Source organism: Marmota flaviventris, chromosome 10 (genome assembly GCF_047511675.1).
Source record: "Marmota flaviventris isolate mMarFla1 chromosome 10, mMarFla1.hap1, whole genome shotgun sequence".
Classification (NCBI taxonomy): domain Eukaryota; kingdom Metazoa; phylum Chordata; class Mammalia; order Rodentia; family Sciuridae; genus Marmota; species Marmota flaviventris.
In genome coordinates this window covers 107,979,337-107,998,647 of record NC_092507.1, presented here as the reverse complement: position 1 = coordinate 107,998,647, position 19,311 = coordinate 107,979,337, and the positions used below count along the sequence as shown (strand labels likewise).

At 38.5% G+C, this 19,311-nt stretch overlaps 1 protein-coding gene across 5 annotated transcripts in view; it reads right to left on the bottom strand.

Annotated features, from left to right (window-relative positions):
• Ttf2 (transcription termination factor 2) overlaps positions 1-17,548 on the bottom strand; it is a 39,618-nt gene extending 22,070 nt beyond the window's left edge. For 4 of the 5 annotated variants that reach the window (XR_011708913.1, XM_027940247.2, XM_071618225.1 and 1 more), the window contains exons 1-9: positions 17,474-17,548; positions 17,282-17,384; positions 15,107-15,193; positions 7,212-7,278; positions 5,444-6,364; positions 5,035-5,149; positions 4,523-4,702; positions 2,109-2,236; positions 628-709 (exon numbers count right to left, since the gene is read on the bottom strand). Coding sequence is in view for 4 of the 5 variants with exons in the window: in XM_027940247.2 (XP_027796048.2) it covers positions 628-709; positions 2,109-2,236; positions 4,523-4,702; positions 5,035-5,149; positions 5,444-6,364; positions 7,212-7,278; positions 15,107-15,193; positions 17,282-17,384; positions 17,474-17,501 (1,711 nt within the window). In the remaining variant the exon portion in view is untranslated. Of the gene's footprint in view, positions 1-627; positions 710-2,108; positions 2,237-4,522; positions 4,703-5,034; positions 5,150-5,443; positions 6,365-7,211; positions 7,279-15,106; positions 15,194-17,281; positions 17,385-17,473 lie in introns of those variants that run through there. The other variant, XM_071618226.1, reaches the window with a different exon arrangement.
• Positions 17,549-19,311: the final 1,763 nt, after the last annotated feature.

Here is a 19,311-nt window from a genome sequence, read left to right as displayed (position 1 = left end):
CAGGTTTCTCTGGCTAGAGACATTTTACATATGTTGTCACAACTACTGGGAAATTAAGTGTGACCCATGTGACTTCACTAGGAGAAGACTGCAGAAGCTTGTGCCTGATTTTCCCTGGATTTTGCCCTATGTATCTCTTCCTTTTGTTGATTTTGATCTGCATCCTTTACTGTAATAAATCACAGCCATGAGTATGACTATATGCTGTGAGACTTACTGATAAATCACTAAGCCTGTGTCAGAAGCATTTGATGATGTTTGGCAGCTAGTGCTGGGAACAAAAAAATTAAAATTAGTTGGTGACCTGGCTGTGGCCACTGCTCCTGGAAATCTGGCCTCCAGCCTGGCAATCCACATCTCCCAGAGATTCTAGGGCTATCACAAAATAAACTCCTCTGCCTAATCAGCTAGAGTCAACCACTACTGCTTATAACTGCAACTCTTTCTATAGCTGTTTACTTCTGAGCAAGTTGCTTAATATTTCTATACTTTAGTTTCTTCATTTATAAAAGGGAATCACAATTACCTGCCTAATAGAGTTGTGGAAGGGATCAAATAAGACAACACATCTAGTATAATGCCAAAACATTCAATAACTGTTGGCTCTTACCATAAAACCAAACTTACCTAGAATTCCGCCCTGTGGCTTTTGCCTTTCCCGCCATAGTAACCAGGCTAATGCCTGCTTCTGGTGCAGTAGCAGTGGGACCTGCAAAGGTAACAACCAAATGTTAAGCACAAATTCTTAACGAGAAGCTGTACCAGATCCTGTATGCACAGACTGCAACCTTGCTTTTATTTTCTACAAGTGATTCCTTTAATGTTCTAGTTGTCATCTTATAAGTGATTCACTTCATCTGTCCTTCCAAGTTTAGGCTGTGGTTTACATCTGATATTCAGCATTTTTAGTCTTTTACTGGTTCGTTACAAATAGTAATTCTTTTGCATCCGTGGCACCCACTGAGAGTCCTGATTTGTCTGTTTTTACTGCTTGCAACCAAGACCTCTAGTGGTCATCCTATTTTCACTAATCCTTCTGTTGACTTTTCTGATTAGCTCTTAAAATTTGACTCTCCTCTTTAACTAACATTCCAGCATTGCTAGTCATAAATTCTAACGGCCCTTTAACTGGACACTTTTTCCTGCTCCAGTCTATCTTATAAGCCGTGATAAAATTAATCTTCTTTAAACATTTCTGCTCAAAATTCTACAGCAATTCCATAATGTATTTTGAGTTTCTCTAATCAAATTCCTTCACCAAAGGCCACAGCAAGGAGTCTCCCTTCTCAGAACATCACCTGCTCCTCCCAGCTCAGGTACTAATGACTCCTGATCGTTTATTGATACCAATCTCTGTATTTATCCTCTACCCACCTATCTCTCTAATTGTCTAATTTCAATGTTTTGTTTTTATTCACTCTGCTATCTAAAGACTTATTGCTTCTTCAAGGCAAAGTAGTCAGGCAACCGATAATTATTGCTCTAGAGTGACATTTCCTTTATTTTTAATATCTTTTGTACTTTGTGTATTATGTACATCACATTAAAATGCACACTTCATCACTGCCTTATAGTCACTTTCTAATTGTTTTATATATGTTGCATGTGCACTTAAACTCCTATTGGTTTACTGCAAATAGCAATTCTTTTTCATCCTTGTGGCACCTACCAAAATTCAAAAAGTAGATATTTTACTGCTACAAAAACTTATTACTTCGTGACTTAAAAACAAGAGTTTTGTGCACACCTGTATACCCAGTGACTTGGGAGTATGAGGCAGAGGTTCGGAAGTTCAAGCACAGACCGGGCAATTTAATAAGACTCTGGCTCAAAATAAAAAGAAAAAGGGCTGAGGATGTAGCTTAGTAGTAGAGTACACCTGCGTCCAAATTCTAAAAAGGGTGGGGGGAAGAGGTTTTGTTTCTACTCTTTTCACTATTCAAGCATAAAAGGAGAAAATAATCCAAGGAAAGTCACTAAATCATCTATTTTGTAGAAAAGGTACATGAAGAGAGGACTCTGTATGGCAGCGTCACAGTAGTCTCTCTCTTCAGAGGGACTGGGAGACTGTTAAGAGATACTTTGTACCATGAGTCTTCACAGCTCACCTTCAAGCCGGCTGGATCTTCTGCCACTGCTGTCTCACCAGGACATGACTCCAGTGATCGATGCAGCCTATCAATGGCTTCACTTGTGATTTTCCATACTGCATAAAGGTGATCTTGGTTCCTAGGATCTGCATGCAAGAAGGCGTTATCTAAAAGATGTCACAAGTACTATGCTCTGGCTAAGGCTACAAAGCCACAAGTAAATATTTGCAGGTAAAAGATCTGTATTGACTAAAAATTCTTGCCTCCAATTCACCTGGTCTCACAGGTTTCTCTATCCCCATTGTTTGTTTTTTTAAACCAAATAAACAATATTCTTAACAGTATAAAATAATAAAAAGTGTAACAAAAAATAAGTTAACTCATAGTTTTTATTATTATTATTTGTGTGTGTGTGTGTGTGTGTTTTGCTAGGGATCTTTGCCAGAGCCTCACACATACTAGGGAAGTACTCTACCACTGAGCTATACCCCTAGCCCAATATATAATTTTTTTTTTTTTTTGAGAGAGAGAGAGGAGGGGGAAGAGAGAAAGAGAAAGAGAGAGAGAGAGAGAGAGAGAGAGAGAGAGAGAGAGAGAGAATTTTTTAATATTTATTTTTCAGTTTTCGATGGACACAGCATCTTTATTTTATTTTTATGTGGTGCTGAGGATTGAACCCAGTACCCCGCGCATGCCAGGCTAGCGCGTTACCGCTTGAGCCACATCCCCAGCCCAATATATAATATTTTTGATACTTTATTTTTCATCCTAGAAAAAGTGGCAGAGAAAAAGGTAACACCATCCAATATTTTAGGAAGAAAACATACCTGGATGCAAAGAAAAATCGTGACAGAAAAGACCAGGCTAGATATCAGCCATTGACATTTGAGTAGTCAGGAAGAGATGACCCCTAAAGTGCAGGTCATGACCTGAGTGTATATCCTACTGCAGTACTATGAGCCCACTCCTTCTACACAGAGAACTGCTACAGATATTAGTTAATAACTACAGGTGCCTCAGCTGTTTGCAATTAGGGATGAAGCATTCTAAATAAGAAGTTTCTAGACAAATGAAAATTACTTAAATGTCAAAATGTTTTAAAACTACCTTAATAGAATTTTTTTCCAAGACATTTCACATACTTTTTACCTTATTAAACTAACATAATTTGGACTAGCAGTGTAGCTCAGTGCTAGAGCACATGCTAAGCATGTGCTAGGCCCTTGGTTCAACCCCAGCACTTCAAAAAAAGAAAGAAAGAAAGAAAAAAAAAAACGAACCTCACATAATGTTTCCCTAGGTGACCTGGTCACCACTACATTACAAAATCATGCTATAACATGAAATGCTCTCAAGAGGCTTCCTGAGCAGTCAAGAAACATACTAGAACAAGTATGTTTCTCTTTTCCCTTCTAGAGTGACCTTAACTTCAAATGCCCCACATCTGTTTTTCACCCCTGTTCATACTGCTTTTCAAGGGCCTAACATCTCTGGCAGTTCTCTGTTGGGGGAAACTGGCTTTAGCTCTCCTAGTTCCTTTGAGCCAGCCAACCTGAGCTCCTGCCTCCTGATTGGCCAGCTAGCTCATCAGACGACCCAGTTAAGACTTTACCTGAAAGCTTCATTCTGCAGCTACTTCTGAATTCAAAGTTATTCACAAGGGAAACACTTAGCTAAGTTGGGGCAGAGGCCAGGTGTTTATCATTTCTGTGGGTCTATAAGTACCGTCTGCAGTCATATCACTCCTGTGCTCTGCCTTCACACACATACCCCAAATCACACCCCTACAGAAGGAAGAATAAAAATGCAATGTGCTGCTCTACCTGCCTCATGATGATGTTAGCCAGAGTATTCATTCACAGGCATTCCCTGGGTGACTCCTGTTTGCCAGCCACTGGGCTGACTGATGAGCATACAGTGGTACAAGGCCTCACCAAGATCTAAGTGACACCATGCAAAGCTCTACTGAGCACCATGATCTTTAATATATGTGCAATTTTCAATTCAAGAATGATTTCCCAAAAACCAAAGGTCAGATGTTTTCACTGGTATGTGGAAGAAAAATCACAATAAAGGAGAGAGAGAAGAGAAATTCAGTACATTAGACAAAAGGAAATGAAAGGAAGAGAGAATTAGCAATAGGAAAGACATAAAATAGATCTAACATAATTTTCCTATGTACACATATGAAAATACTTAAGTGAATCCCACCATTGTGCCCACCCACAAGAATGGGGTCCTAATTAGGTTAGAATAAGACATATTCCATGTTGTATAATTTTATACGATTGCATTCTACTGTTATGTATAACTAAGAAAAAACAATTTTTAAAAAATGGTACGTCCCTCCTCACAGGCACAAAGACATCTGCTTGATGGCATTTAACTCACAGAGGCAGCACTTCACTGCGGACCAGGCCCTGGGATCTTACCTCCAGAGCAGTGGCTGAGTCCTCCAGTAGTTACCTGGCAGGCTGCCTGTAGCCTTAAAGGGTCCAGAGGCTGAAGATCATGACCCACAAGGGGCTGGGGAGACACCACGTGAGGAGGGCCCACAGTAGTTTTGGTGAGGGTACTCTGTCGTACTTGAGTGTTACTCTTCTCACTAGTTCCTGCTCAAGAAACAAAGGAAGAATCGATTAAAGTTCAGAAAAGCAAGTGAAGGGACTGTTATGTGTAGAGGAGAGAGTGGGATCACTGTCATTCCACTAAGCTAGAAGGCTTCCTAAAGAATGAAGTATTTTTAACAGTGCTTAAACAGCGGGTGTTTAGTCTACAGGAAGTAAGAGAAAAAGTTTTTAATAAAGGACGGGAACTGTTTAAAAGAGATCTCAGAAGCAAATAATAAGATGGGAGGGTGAATAAGTCAACACATTCTTTATCAAAAGTCTCATATCAGGTTCACAAAAACCCCAGGTTCTGGGGTATAACCTACTTTATTTACCTTGCTCTGGGGAGAGGGCAAGAGTACTGAGTGCTTCCTCCAACATCTGGATTTGCTTGAGTAACTTTTCACCTTTGTCTGGAAGAGCCTGGATGTTCACCACTGCCAATGTGCTCTGAAAAACAGATCTATGAAATGGATTGCCCAAGTTGTTAGAGGGGTAGCTTCAGATTTTAAAAAGCCTAACTTGCCAAAATTCTGAAAGGATGGTCATTTAAGCATGCATGTAAAAACCAGGATTTTTTCCAAAGCTCAGCTCACTTACTAACCCTGAAAGTATAGGAAAGGCAGAAACTTAACATCCACTTAAAAAACCTTCCCAATGAATATACTGAATAGTAAGGGTCTCCTAGCTGCACACCGCAAATGATGCTCTGACCTTAGAAATAAAGCACAAGTCAAGAGTTACCTTCTTTTGTTTCAGTTGTGTTGTAAGGTACACACGCTGGGCAGCTGGATCGGAGGGTTCTTTCTTCTTGGAAACGTTCAAGGAAGCAGATGATTTTCTTTGCACACTTTGAACAGGGAGTTGAAGGTTCTCTGACTTTGGTGAGTCCATAGTCGAGTCAAAGAGTAGGGGGCTTCCTGGGATACAGGAAACGTCATCTTCCTCACTTTCACTACTGCTGGAGGCAGCAGGGCACCCCTCGCCCAGGGAAAGCCCTGGTGTTGCTTGTCCTTTAGGAGCAGGTCCCCGGGTCCCAGAGGGTGCCTGGAAATGCTCCTGGGGCAGCCTTTTCTGGAAGGTCTGCGTGCTTGGGCCATCCTTTGCCTTTGCTTCTTTAGCTTCCAAGTTCTTGAGGTGCTCCTTGCCGAGGTGATCCCCTTTTTGAGGCTGGCTTACTTGGTTCTGACCATGAACCTTCTGAGGCAAAAACTGGGTTTCCTTTTCTCTTGGAGATTCTGATTTGTTTTGAACATCTTTACTCTCACCATCTGACTTCTCCTGAGGAGATACAGATGGTCCTCTCGGCCCATTCCCCGGGTGCTGTCTGGATGTAATTCCTTTAGTTTCCTCTGTTGTCTCTTCTTGCTCCTCCTCTTGAATTCCAGATTGCTTTTTCTTTATTACCAGACTAGATGAGAACTCTTTCTCCATTGAGCAGTTAGAGTCAGGCTTTTGATACATGGACTGGTCTCCTTTTTCCCTTGACTTCTTAGCGGCCATATTTTCCTCCCCTCCCCCTTTGACAAACTGTTTCCAGAGAGCTGGGTTTTGATTCTTGTCGAGAACCTTGAATGGGTTTCTGGGCTGACTGGAAGGATGAGGAAATGGCTCAGATGTGTGCTGAGATTTATTGGTTACAGGATATTCTTTAGAATTAGGATCCTAAGGACAATGAAAATAATTAATCATAATATAAAATATTAATGCAACCCTCTTATCTAGGTGGCCTTTTTTCCTAAAGGAAATGGAAATTGTAACAGTAAAAGCAGTCCAATATTTCTAAACACTTCTGCATCTAAAAAATAATAGATGCCAAACTCACATAGAATAGTTTCTTAACTTTCAATGCATGTTCCTTCTCTGTTCATAATCACACTTTTCCAGGTCCTGACTATACCAAAGTGCTTTTACAATCATAGTAGTCACAATGTGTACTTTTCAGTAAAGCCCAATCTCTCAAGATGAACTTTTCCCCAATCTAAACACTGTCCTACTATGCTCACTTTGATTTTGGCTTTCCGAAGGTTTCACTAGAAGAATCCAGAATCATACATTTAAGCTATATCTCTGCTAAAACAAGTCTCATTGCCTCCCTAGATCTAGTTCCCTATGCATCAGATATCTGTCTCCTAGTTTTATCTCCTAGTTTTATCTACCTATTTATTGATCTATACATCTAAACTTAGCCAACACCAATATCAAGTAGGTAGTAATCTGTAAGAAAACAGGGAAGTTAGCCAAGAAAATCTAATTTTTTTCCTAAATAGAATATCAATTGTATTTAAAAACCCTGAAAAATATTTAAGTGAAAGAAGAGGTAAATAATTAAATTTTGAATGTAACAATGGTACTTTGAAATAACAGTCCCTCCGGGTCTACCTTGTTGAAAGTTTTTCAGAAATGGTTTGATGACAAGCCACCTGTCAATAAGGCTTCAGGGTCTTTTCAGTCAACACCATGTGTTAAACAGGCTTAACATATGAGGTTGGAAAACACAAATAATCCCCACCTGCCAGGGAACACTTCCACACCAGTGTTTTCCCTCTGCCTTGCTTCTCGTGCATCGGAAGAATAACCTAATGAAATATAAATAATTACAACTATGAAAATCCTTAAAATAAGAGGTGAGTTTATTTTTAATCCAAGAAAACATCTGGGAACTATTTGATCCTGGCTTTGGGAGATCATTTGAAACCAACTCTAATATACACATAAAAAGCACAGGATATTTTAAAGAACTAGGAAGGCAAAGATGACCTGGTAACCGGAGACAACAGACAGGTTTGTTCTTTTTACTCTATAAAGAAGGACTGAAAGGAAGTTGGGGTTGTGGATCAGTGGTAGAACGCTTGCCTAGCACATGTGAGGCCCTGGGTTCAATCCTTAAGACCACATAAAAAAGTAAATGAATAAAATAAAGCCATTTAAAAAAAAAAAAAGCTAGCTCATTTAAAAAAAGAAAAAGAAAAAAATGACTGAAAGGGAGACATTGATCAGCAATGGCTGCTAAAATCAGAAAAAGATAACCAGACATTGTATGTGCTGGAAGGGAGGCCACAATACCACTTAAAAATGGATGCTGCAAAAACAAAAACAAAACAATAAGCCTAACAAACTAAAAACAAACCCGAATGGGATCAAACTTCTCCATCCAATTTCCAACTCATAGAAAGTACAAACAGAGGCACATATAAAACTAAATCATGGGGGAATCGAATGTGCATAATCTTGACACTAGGAACTACCACAGGACCTGTGGTATTCCTTTGACAAATTACAATGCATTTTCTCAGTAGTCCCAACTATGCTTTGTCTTTTGTACATAATGGTTAAGAATTAATAAATAAAATTGAACCAACTGATTTTTTTTCATTAACCAAAATGATTCCTAAAAACTATGAATCAGTTAGAGGTTTAAAAGTGCATACTTGTTTAAATAGGTAATGTACTCAATCAAAGGAATAAAAAAAGAGAGAAAAGCTTCCTCCATACTCTATTTACCCTATTCACCTCCCTCCCAATATGTAACCATTCTTATCTTTCTATTCACCTTTCCAAAGATTTTCAAGTCCATAGTCAAGCCAAAATTATTAAAATTATTTTTGAAATTATTAAATTTAAATATTTAAATATTAAAAATGTTTAAAAAGTACATAAAATTACCTTTAGGCCATGTGAATAGGTTACATAAAACCAATTATGTTTAGATTTGGGTCCTATTCCCAAAATAGCTCATATGTACATGTAAATATTCAAACATCTGAAAAAATGTGAAGACTGAAAACACCTCTGATCCCAATCATTTCAAAAAAGGTATACTCAATCTGTACTAAATATCTTTCTTTTTGTTTTTTTTTTTACTTGATATACCTTGGAAATTCTTCCGTAAGAATGTATATATGAAGAGTTTCCTCATTCATCTATTTATCTATCTATACATCTATCTCTCTATATATATTTTTGCAACTGAAGTTTTCATCCATCTATCTATGTATCTATCTATCTATATATATATATTTTTTTACAGTTGAAGTTTTCATCTTCATGATGTTACATCATTCTTAATCAAACCCCTCCTCATGGACAATGGAATCTTTACTGGAAGGATTTCATTGACAGGATCTATTTTAAAGCCCAATCATGTAGACTTTCAAGGAAGGCCAAAACTTAAAGAAGAAAACCCATATTGAGTATCCATGTGTTGGGCATAGTCCTAAAATGCTTTACTTAACATTCTTAAGTAATATAGCAAAGTAAAACTGATTAATTAATTTAATTAATCCAGATTAGTTATCTGGGTGGGTTTCTCTATTTTTAGAATAAAAAAATTGTTGTTACCAGGAACACCTGTTATCTCAGCTAGTCACAAAGCTGAAGCAGAAGGATTGCAAATCTGAGGCTGGCCTGGGAAATTTAGTGTGGCCTTGTCTCAAAAAAAAAAAAAAAATAGCCACTGGGACTATAGCTCAGTGACAGAGGACCCCTGGGTTCAATCTCCAATACTGCAAATTGTAAATCCATGAAGATGACAGTAGAAAAGTAGAAATATATTCTCATAGAGAAAGCAGATACTGATTCTACTTAAGGAACAGTATAATTTCTGCAGTGTATTAATTATTTTTCAGGACAGAGGTTATTAGCAATAATGAAGACAAAACCAGTTAGAGGAAGCCAGACCTCTTCAATCCTATTTCCTCACCAGAAGGTAAAACCTCCCTTCTTATTAAGAGCAACTGTCCATGGGCAAACTAAAAAATAAATATTAAAATTCTCTCTCTCAAAAAAAAAAAAAAAAAAAAAAGAGCAACTGTCCAACCCAGCACAGCACTGCCAAGCCTATTCACTTCAGCAAGGCAGAGTCTCTCAAGCTCCAGAACCTTCTTCGGGTGGCTGGAATCCCAGCACTACCACACAATTAGCTCTGAGCCATCAGACACTGGACACTGTACTTGACTATTCCCTGTGGCAGTTTCCTCTGTGAAGTAGAAAACAATAACATTTATGCCTTCTGGTCAATTTGAAGATTAAATGCATTAATAAATGTAGAGCTAAATCATAAACTCATTCTTGCCAATCATTTTGTTTATTTATTATCCGCATTTCTACTTATTGCTGTTTTGCCTATAACACTTTTTGTCCTTTGAACATTTTTAAGGTCACTCAAGGCCAAGTTCAAGTCTCAATTCTTCCACATTCTCAGTAACCTTTTTAACAGGTTATTGATCTTAGAGTCACATTTGAACACATTCAATTTAGTGCTCTAACTGGCAGGTGGAGTGCTCCCCATCTTGCTATGTCTAATGCTTATCCGAACTGTGTCAAAGGACCCTTAGGGGTAGAGTCTACATCTTTATATGCTCCATCACTAAAAAACATAAAGCTGGATTTTACCTCATTCTTTTATGCTAAAATTCAAGATAGAACAAAAATGGAAAATACAGTATTCGAAGAAACAGAGATGAATGTTTTTGTAACCCTAAAGTGAAAAAGGCTTTTCTAAGATGACATAAAATTCTAAAGTTGAAAGATAAAGAATTTAGTAATTTTAACCACATAAAAGTTTTAAAGTTTCATGTGGCAAAAATACTCTAAAGAAAATAATATGTAACAGGCAACTGGGAAAAAGTCATTGCCATACAAATACCACAAAGGGCTAAAATTCTTTACAAACAAGAATATTTCACTGGCCTCCACAGTGCATGATACTCTACAGCACCTAGTAAGTCCTGACTTTATGAGTGGGGTTCTTCATGGTTGGTGGGCCTGAGGGCCTTTGCAGGGATCTGGCTCATGCCCAAATGCTTCTCTATCATCACTCCACCCATTATATTGGAGCTAGATACGCTGCAGCTCAATTTTACCCAATCACCCACAACACAGGAGTTTTGCAGACATGTAGGTATTATTAAAAGTAAAACATTGTGTACATCCACTACAACCAGCTATTTAAAGTACTAAAATGTTTTACCTATTTGTAGACAAAGGAGTATTTCCATCTCTTTTGATCACATGTGTTTGAAAAGAACAGCAGATAGATAAAAAGGAGAGAACCTGAACTTGGGAGCTTGAAGACAAGGCCCAACAGAGTGTGCCATATGTCAAGGCAGGATTTCTTCCCTGTGGGTTTCTGAGAGTCTATCCTAGTTTTCCTTATTTGCTGTACACAGAATGCCATATCCAAAGAGCTAGTCACATGCTGGAGAGTGATGCCATCTGGCGTTTAAATCAAAGAACTACATGCAAATGCAGCTATACCACAGGGTACAAAAAACAGGCATCTTAACCATGGCTGACCCCCTACTTCATTTACTCCCTACTCCGTTCCTTTGTTGCACCTGTCTCCTGGCTTTGTTAAGCCTAGCATAATCAACATCATAGTATTAGTCAGAGGGTATAAAACATTCAAGTACTTGAACAGAAAACTCAATTTGCAAGAAGGATAGGCAGTCCTCAATATCCTTCTTATAAGTCCTGGCTAAATGCCCTTCCTGTTTGCTAAGGAAATCATCATCTATGTGCTTATTTATTTCTGCTTAAATTCTCAGTCTGTACCTGGTGCTTTTTGTTTTTTCTTTTAATCTGTTGTATTTTATTTGTCCCAACTCATCTTTTTTGGGGAGGGTGGGAGGTACTGGGAATTGAGCCCAAGGGCACTTTGTCACTGAGCCACATCTCCAGCCCTTTTTATTTTTTGAGACAAGGTCTCACTTAGTTGCTTAGGACCTCACTAAATTGCTGAGGCTGGTTTTGAACTAAAAATCCTCCTGTCTAAGCCTCTGGAGTTGCTGGGATTACAAGTGTGTACCTCTAAGCCTGGCCCAAAATAATTTGGGGGTGGAGGGATACTGGGAATTGAACTCAGGGACACTCAACTACTGAGCTGTATCCCCAACCCTATTTTGTATTTTATTTAGAGACAGGGTCTCACTGAGTTGCTTAGCGCCTCACTCTTGTTGAGGCTGGCTTTGAACCCGCAATCCTCCTGCCTCAACCCCCAGAGCCGCTGGGATTATAAGGCATACATCACCATGCCCAGCCCAAAATTATCTTTTTAAAGCTTCAGTACCTATCTCCTAGTGAGTGTTCTGGATCTGGGCAAAAAGAAAACATTTAGCAGACTTGCCTTATCTACCTAACACAAGGACTGTTAATGACAAGTGCTCAAGATTCCACCTTCAGCCTAGCTCTCCACTCAGAGCTGCACATTTACTTTTATAGCTGACTTCACATTCACTTCATACACAATTAGTCCATAGCTATACCTCTTACAACACACCCAAATCCTCTACTGATGTTACCTTTCCCTCCCTGTCCCACTTAATATAAAATCATCTCCCAGAAACCCCAACTTAACAACTACTCACTGAGCACTAATAATGTGCCAAACATCAGACTGAGCATACCACACTTTCTCTAGGAATACTCACAGCTCAGGAAAGTCGGGGCTGCCGACTTTCTCACTATTCCAGATGAGAGCGTGGATAGAAATGCCCTACCAGGAAACATGTCTTATCAACTCTAATTCTCTTTGCAAATTTTCTCCTGCCTAACTGCCCTCAGCTTCACTGTCACTGCCTCCATTCAGGCCCATGTCTTTCTTTCACTTAGAGAAAGCAGGTATGTTTGCAATCAGCTGGATCTGAGTCCCAGCAAAGTCATTTCAAAACCACAGGACCTCAATGGCTTTTCTAACCTCTCTAGTGGCATTTCCTCCTCTGCCTGTAAAATAGAGCTATTGAAATGAAAGATAAGAGCTAATGAACATGCCGTGTAGTAGGTATTCAATACTAACTATTATTTCAGCCTTTTGCTTCCATTCTGTTCACTTTTTAATCACCATGATCCTTTTAATGCAAATTGGAAATCCTTCAGTTCCCTTCTGCCACCTACGACAGTGTTTCTGTATTGTAGCAGATCCCTAGTGGTATGAAAATGATTTTAAATATCAGGAGTACATCCAGATTTCATGTAATAAAGGCTTACCAGACCCACTGTACCAGCAGAAAATGATGTAAAGATGAAAATTTTTTAAAATCCCACTTATAATTGCATTGAAAAACATAATCAATGAGGAATTAATTGAACAAAAGGGGCACAAAAACGCTATGATGAAAATGATCTAACAATTTTAAGGTTATAAACAACTGTGCCATGTTCATGAATTGAAAAACTCATATAGATCTCCAAAAATTGATCTATATAAGTTCAATGCAATTCCAACAGGATTTTCTGTGGAAATTTAAAAAGCTGATCCTACATTTTATAAGCAAATACAAAAATCCTAGAATGGCCAACATAATCTTGAAAAAGGACAAAGGTGGAAGATTCATACTATTTTACCTGATTGTGTAAGAATATGTAAATGGATCAGTGGCACAAATTAGCAACCTCAGAAATAGACCAATCTTATGCGGTCAATTGATTTTCTACAAAGATGCTAATGATTTCAATGGAGAAAGGAAAATCTTCAAAATATGGCACTAAAATAAAATTAGGTAACACATGAAAAAGTAAATGAACCTCTACCCACAGTACACAAAATTAATTTGAGACAGATTATAGACCTAAGTGAAAAAAAAAAAAAATCTACATCCCTGAAAATCTATCTACTGGAGATATTGTGATCTTGGCATAGGCAAAGATTTCTAGAAAGAAAACAAAAAGCACAAATCATAAAACAATAATAAACCAGACTTCATAAAAATTAAAAATTGTGTTTTTCAAAAAAAAAGTTAAGAAAATGAAAACCAAAGAGTGAGGGAAAAAAAATCCACAATATGTCAAAAAAACTTGTACAAAGAACTATTTCTACTCAATAGTGAAAAGACAAATAACAACATTTTTAAAACAGGCAAAAATCTCAAAAGTTATGCTGTATTATTCTATAATGTAACAAATTTGAAAAGACAAAATTTTAGAAATGGAGAACAGATTTATGGTTCCTGGGGGTGAGGAAGAGAGAAGGAGGGTATGGTTACACAAGCAGAACAGAAGGAATCCTGTGGTGAAGGAACTATTCATTTTTCTGACTGAATATGATGAATATGTAAAACTACACATGTACAAAATTATATAAAACTAAACATATACAAAGTAGTATAAGTATAAAGTTCACTTTACAAATAAGATCAGTACATTGTATCAATGTCAATATCCTGATTGTTTTGCAAATGTTACTATTGGGAGAAACTGGGTAAAGGCTACAGGGGACCTTGCTACATTATTTTTTACAAACTGCAAGTTAATCTAAGATCACTCAATGAAAATTTTAATTAAAAATATATTTAAAATATTTAAACAGATACTTCACTAAAGATTTTCGGAAAGCAAATAAGTACATAGAATAAATGATGGTACATTCATAAATGGAATTAAATTTAGCAATAAAAAGTGAACTACTGACACAATATGGATAAATTTCACAGACGTTGTTAAGTAAAAGCAGTCAGATGCAAGAATACATAAAATATAATTTAACTGATGTGAAGTTCAAAAACACGCAAAACAAATCTCAAGTGATAAAAACCAAAACTGACTGCTGAGTAGAGAGGGGCAGAATTAATTGGAATGAAGAAAATGGTAGTTACTGGGGTGATATTTTGAGTTGGAGCTTAGTTTTATGGGTGGATATATACATTTCTCAAAACTCAACCAGTTGAATTCAAGTTCTATGCATCTTATTATACATGTAAATCAATTAAGGAAACAGTAGTGTGGGCTTACTCATGTATATAAAAATTGTGAAATTGATACTTTATTATCTATTTTGGAGTGGGAGAGGCAGAGATCTAAAAATACAAAAATAGTTATTCTAATAGTTTAATGTTAATATAATTATTTTATATAGAATATTATATAAAGACCATCACATCCTGGCCCCTGCCTTCCTGGTCAACCTTATCTCCTGAAGCCGTACTAACATATCTGCTCAACTGAGACTGGGGGTATAATCAGAGGTAGAGTGTGTGCTTAGTTTAGGTCTTGGATTCAATCCCCAGCATTGCAATAAATAAAGCTTTCATTTTACAGAATTCCCTGCCTTTCCCAATCCCCATAGAAAGGAAACTACAATTTGAGTTACCATTTGTTAGACCTTTTTACATATTACCTCGTTCTATTACCAGAACTAAATGAAAGTAAGTTGGTGGGCTGATGTTATTAGCTCCCTGCAAATTAGAAAGGAACAATGGTAGAGCTGTCTACCCAGAAATTAACCACAAGTCTGGCTTCTCAGATTAATGAGTTGCTCAGCAGTTAGGGAATAACAGCTCTGAAGATACTCAATACATATAGAAATGCTGTTCATTTTTCAATGGCGACTTTAAAAAAAAAATCCAAAAAATATCTCAGCTAAGACTCTTTGGGTTGGAGGGGAATAGAAAACTGTTCCTTTTGGATACTTACCTGCATTCTTTCTTGCCCTGTAGTGGAAACAAACTCTGAAGCTCTACCACAAAGTCCTCATGCAATAAACAATGAGAAACAGGAATGCTAGAGAAAAAAAAAAAAAGAACATTTTGTTTTAAGAGCAAGGAATACAGCAACATCCTAAAAATAAACTGAAACTATTGGTTTAAACCAAGAATCTGTGGAGAGCCTCTAATGGATTTGTAAATCCCACACACTCCTCTATCTATATGCTTTTTTCTGAGCATAGGGTAGATAGCTTCCATTTCTTTCCACTTCTCAAATAAAGCATGATGATAAAGACCTTTTTCTTGATGACTCAAATGTTTACAACTGCACTGACTCTACACTGCAATACCACAGACTAATGACTGAAGTCTAAGATTAGGTGTGAGGCCCTACATGAATTTTCCTCAGGTTCTTCCGTTAATCTTTATACCTTAATAACCTATAAGCTGTCACATAGCATTATTCACATGCTTACCTCTAACAATATGTAACTAATTTACTTCTTGTCTGACATACGCAAACTACTACTCTCTCCCAACTTACTAGGAAAAAAAAATTAAGTGTGTATAACATTCAAGAGTAAACAGGTTTGTGTAAAGGTCTAAAGTACTCTCCTATGACTCGTGAAACATTTTTGGCCTATATTCTGGTTATCAGATATATTCTAAATATGTCAAGTTTATCAAATATTTGTCCTCATGTGAACAAGTTCATGTAGCAGTACATTTGTATAAATGGCACCCTATATAGGAGCATGTTTATCTTGACGTAAATCTGAGTCAGATGCCAGGACCAATGCTAACTCCTATGAAAGCGAACATGCTTGTATCTCTCAAAATCCGTGCTGGGTACTGAATCTAAGAGGTCCAGTATATTTAGAAACTAGAAATAAACAGTAAAGGGCCAGCAGTGGTGCTGCATGCCTGTAATCCCACAACTTGGAAGGCTGAGAAAGGAGGATCATAAATTCAAGGTCAGCCTCATCAACTTAGTGAGACCCTGTCTAAAAATAAAAATGAAAAGGAGTGAGGATGTACCTCATTGCCCTGGGTTCAATCCCCAGTACCAAAACAAACAGACAAGCACAAATCCAGTAAACGCTGATATAATGATATGCTTTTGATCTAAGAGAGCCTGAGTATTATTTATTGGTTCCTTCTATCCTAACATTTGACTGCTTTACTCAAATACTAAAATCACTTTGTATTAAACTGTTTCCCAGTAATTTCTTTAAAACAATAAAAAAAAAAAAACTTTTTAGAGGGCTAAAAAATTATTTTTGGTAAAAGTCTGAAAAAGGATCCAAAGTCTTTGACTTAGTTTCAAAGCAAAACAAAGATACAAATCATATAATTCATGGAAGGGGAACATGAGAAATTAATAAACATATTGAAAGGATACTTTATTTTCTACTACAAATATCCATTATATGCTTTACATGATATTAAGAAAATAATTTTACCAAGTTCAGCTGAATAGACAGCAGGAAGAAATGTTTGATGATGTGATAGTTTTCAGTTAAAAAAATGTAGGCACCTGATGTGATAAAATAATAAAATAATAACACTCAAGATTTTAACTTTTCTCACTTCAGAGAAGATGCCTAACGTTTCTGGGTCTGTTTTCAAGTCTGTAAACCTGAGTACTGATGTTTCTTTCAGCGCTAATCCCTAAAAAGAAAAGTTTTGTCATCAACATCACTATTTAGACACAGAGTCCTATTTTAAGAAAAGGACTGATAATCCAGTGACCACTGTTTTAACTCCAAATATTTAAAAACCAGTCCAGCCTAAAACTAGTGCAAAACAGGAACAGATTATTCTTAAATAGGTCTATTGTTTGTCCTCACTTCTTTAAAGGAAGGGTGGAATGTCCAAGCTGAAGGGAGTGGTTAAGGCGCGACAGGTGACCAGAAATCAAACATTGCAAGAGGCTGGAAGAAACTAAAAGGATCCCTGTTTTACACGCGGGGAAATCCGAGGCCCAGGAGGGGAAAGTAACCAGACTCGGGTCACACAAGTACAATTGGTGGGGGCCTCTTCCCAAACTCCCCGATGACTCGGGATTACCAACTCCTCTGAGAGTGCCCGCACAGCACGGGACGAGCAGCTCCCCTGGGAGGCTCAGGCTGACACTGGGAATCCTGCCCAGCCCGAGACCTACTCGGTGGTCTTCACGAAGCTGCAAGAGTCCTCTCGGCACACATAGAAGCTCTTTCCTTTATTCGGGCCATCGCGAACTCCGGTTTTCAAAAGGCAGAAGGTCCCTGAGGAGACAAGGAGGTCACCAACAATTACGCCACGCTAGCTCAATGGCAGGGGCAAGTGGGGTGGACTTACGCATTCGGCCTCTTACCGTGCTCCGGACACTTGACTCCTTCCATAGCGCTCCTTCTCCCGCACCCCAACCTCCGCTTCCGCCTTTTACTCCGTCCCGCCGCGGTTCGGAGCCAATCATCATTCACCTCTTGTGGCCACACCCCCTCCCACCCCCACAATTCACCGCCCGAGACTTAAGCACCGCCCTCGCTGTTATCTACCAATCATATAACAAATTCGCTCATCTCCAGCCAATCACAGCCGCCCTCAGGCAAGGCGCGCGCCGAAATCAAAGACGGAATGAGGGGGAGTGGAGGACCTGACGTTTGCCGGCTGGGGCGTGGCTGAGGCTGGAGAAGCTTCCAGACTACACTGACTAAGAAATGCAGATCCTAGAAGAAGGAAGAGCGAGAAGGAGGCCCAGGCGATTCTAGTCTAGCACTTAGACCAAGAAGCGGCTCTAGAGGGAACACGAGTCCAGCCACTGAAGGCCTGAGCTTCGCAGCCATCTCTGAGTCGGGCCCTTTTGGGCGCCTGGCCTGGACGCTGCCTCTGCGATTGAGTCCTGAGGAGCAGTCACTGTAGGCGGAGCCACTGAATTTGGCGGCGCCTGAGCGGCGGGAGCTGGGTGATGGGGACAGTCCTTTATGGCAGCCGCGGTGAATTGTAAAGTCTGCAATAACGCAGGCAGAAAAACTTCTCTGAGACCCACAACAGTCCTTTAAATTTGCTTAGCGCTTTAGATTTCAGAAAGTACTTGCACATAAAAGTCTCTTCATTCAACAACCTGCTGAGATGGGCAGCTTCTAATCCCAAAGCTCACCCAAATTCAAAGAGTCATTGAGTGGGCGATGTATGGACAGGTGCACAGGTCTGAATTCCAGGGCTAGAATCCTTTCGACCACGTAACCGGCTTTGCTTTTTTCTTTTTTCTTTTCGTTTTCCCGTGTGGGAATCAAATCCAGGGCCTTGAACGTGCTGGGCAAGCACTGAGCCACAGCCTTCTGCCTAGTTGGTCCCTAGGCCCTCTTAGTGTGAAAGCACTGTTTAAGTGGCAAAGTGGAAGGAGGGCAGTGTTTAAATTTAGCGAAGGCAGAATTTACTTTGTATGTTTTATGTTATCACACCTTTTCTACTAGTGAGCTTTTTTTTTTTTTTAATTTCTTAGTTATAGGTGGACACAACGTCTTTATTTTACTTTATGTGGTGCTGAGGATCGAACCCAGTGCCTCACGTATGCTAGGCGAGCGCTCTGCCTCTGAGCCCCAGCCCCAGCCACTATTAGTGTGCTTTTGTAATTTAAAAAAACCAAAAGTTGAAGGAAACAAAGGGGAATGTATTTGAAATTGTTATCAGTTCTATTAGTCGACAGAAATGGAGGAATAGATAGGAAAGATTTGTTGCAATCGAGATGGCTTCATATTACAGCAATTGAGGACCATATGTCTTAGGCATATGGAGTGGCACATGCAACTGTTACAGGGACAGGAGGATGGAAAATCTGTAATGTCTAGGAAATCTGGGCTATATGACAAATGTAAATGTTATGGGGAGTCTAGAAGACAAATCTGTGGTATCATTTATTAATTTAACAGTACTTACTAAGTACACTTTTGTGTGTCTAATGTGGAATAGAACTTGGGAAATACAAAATTCATGTATTCACATTCACACAAAGTTTAAAACAAATATTATAAAGACAAGGAGCTTACTGAATAGAGGAGACTGAACTGGCACATATTGAAAACTTAAATAGCAATATGAAATAATATTTAAATGTCAAGATGAATGGAATTAGCAGTAAACTCCTGAGGGCTAGAGAAAGAAATGTCTGGAATTTCCAAAGTGAAGTTAGTTTTTCTGCGAAACACCAAC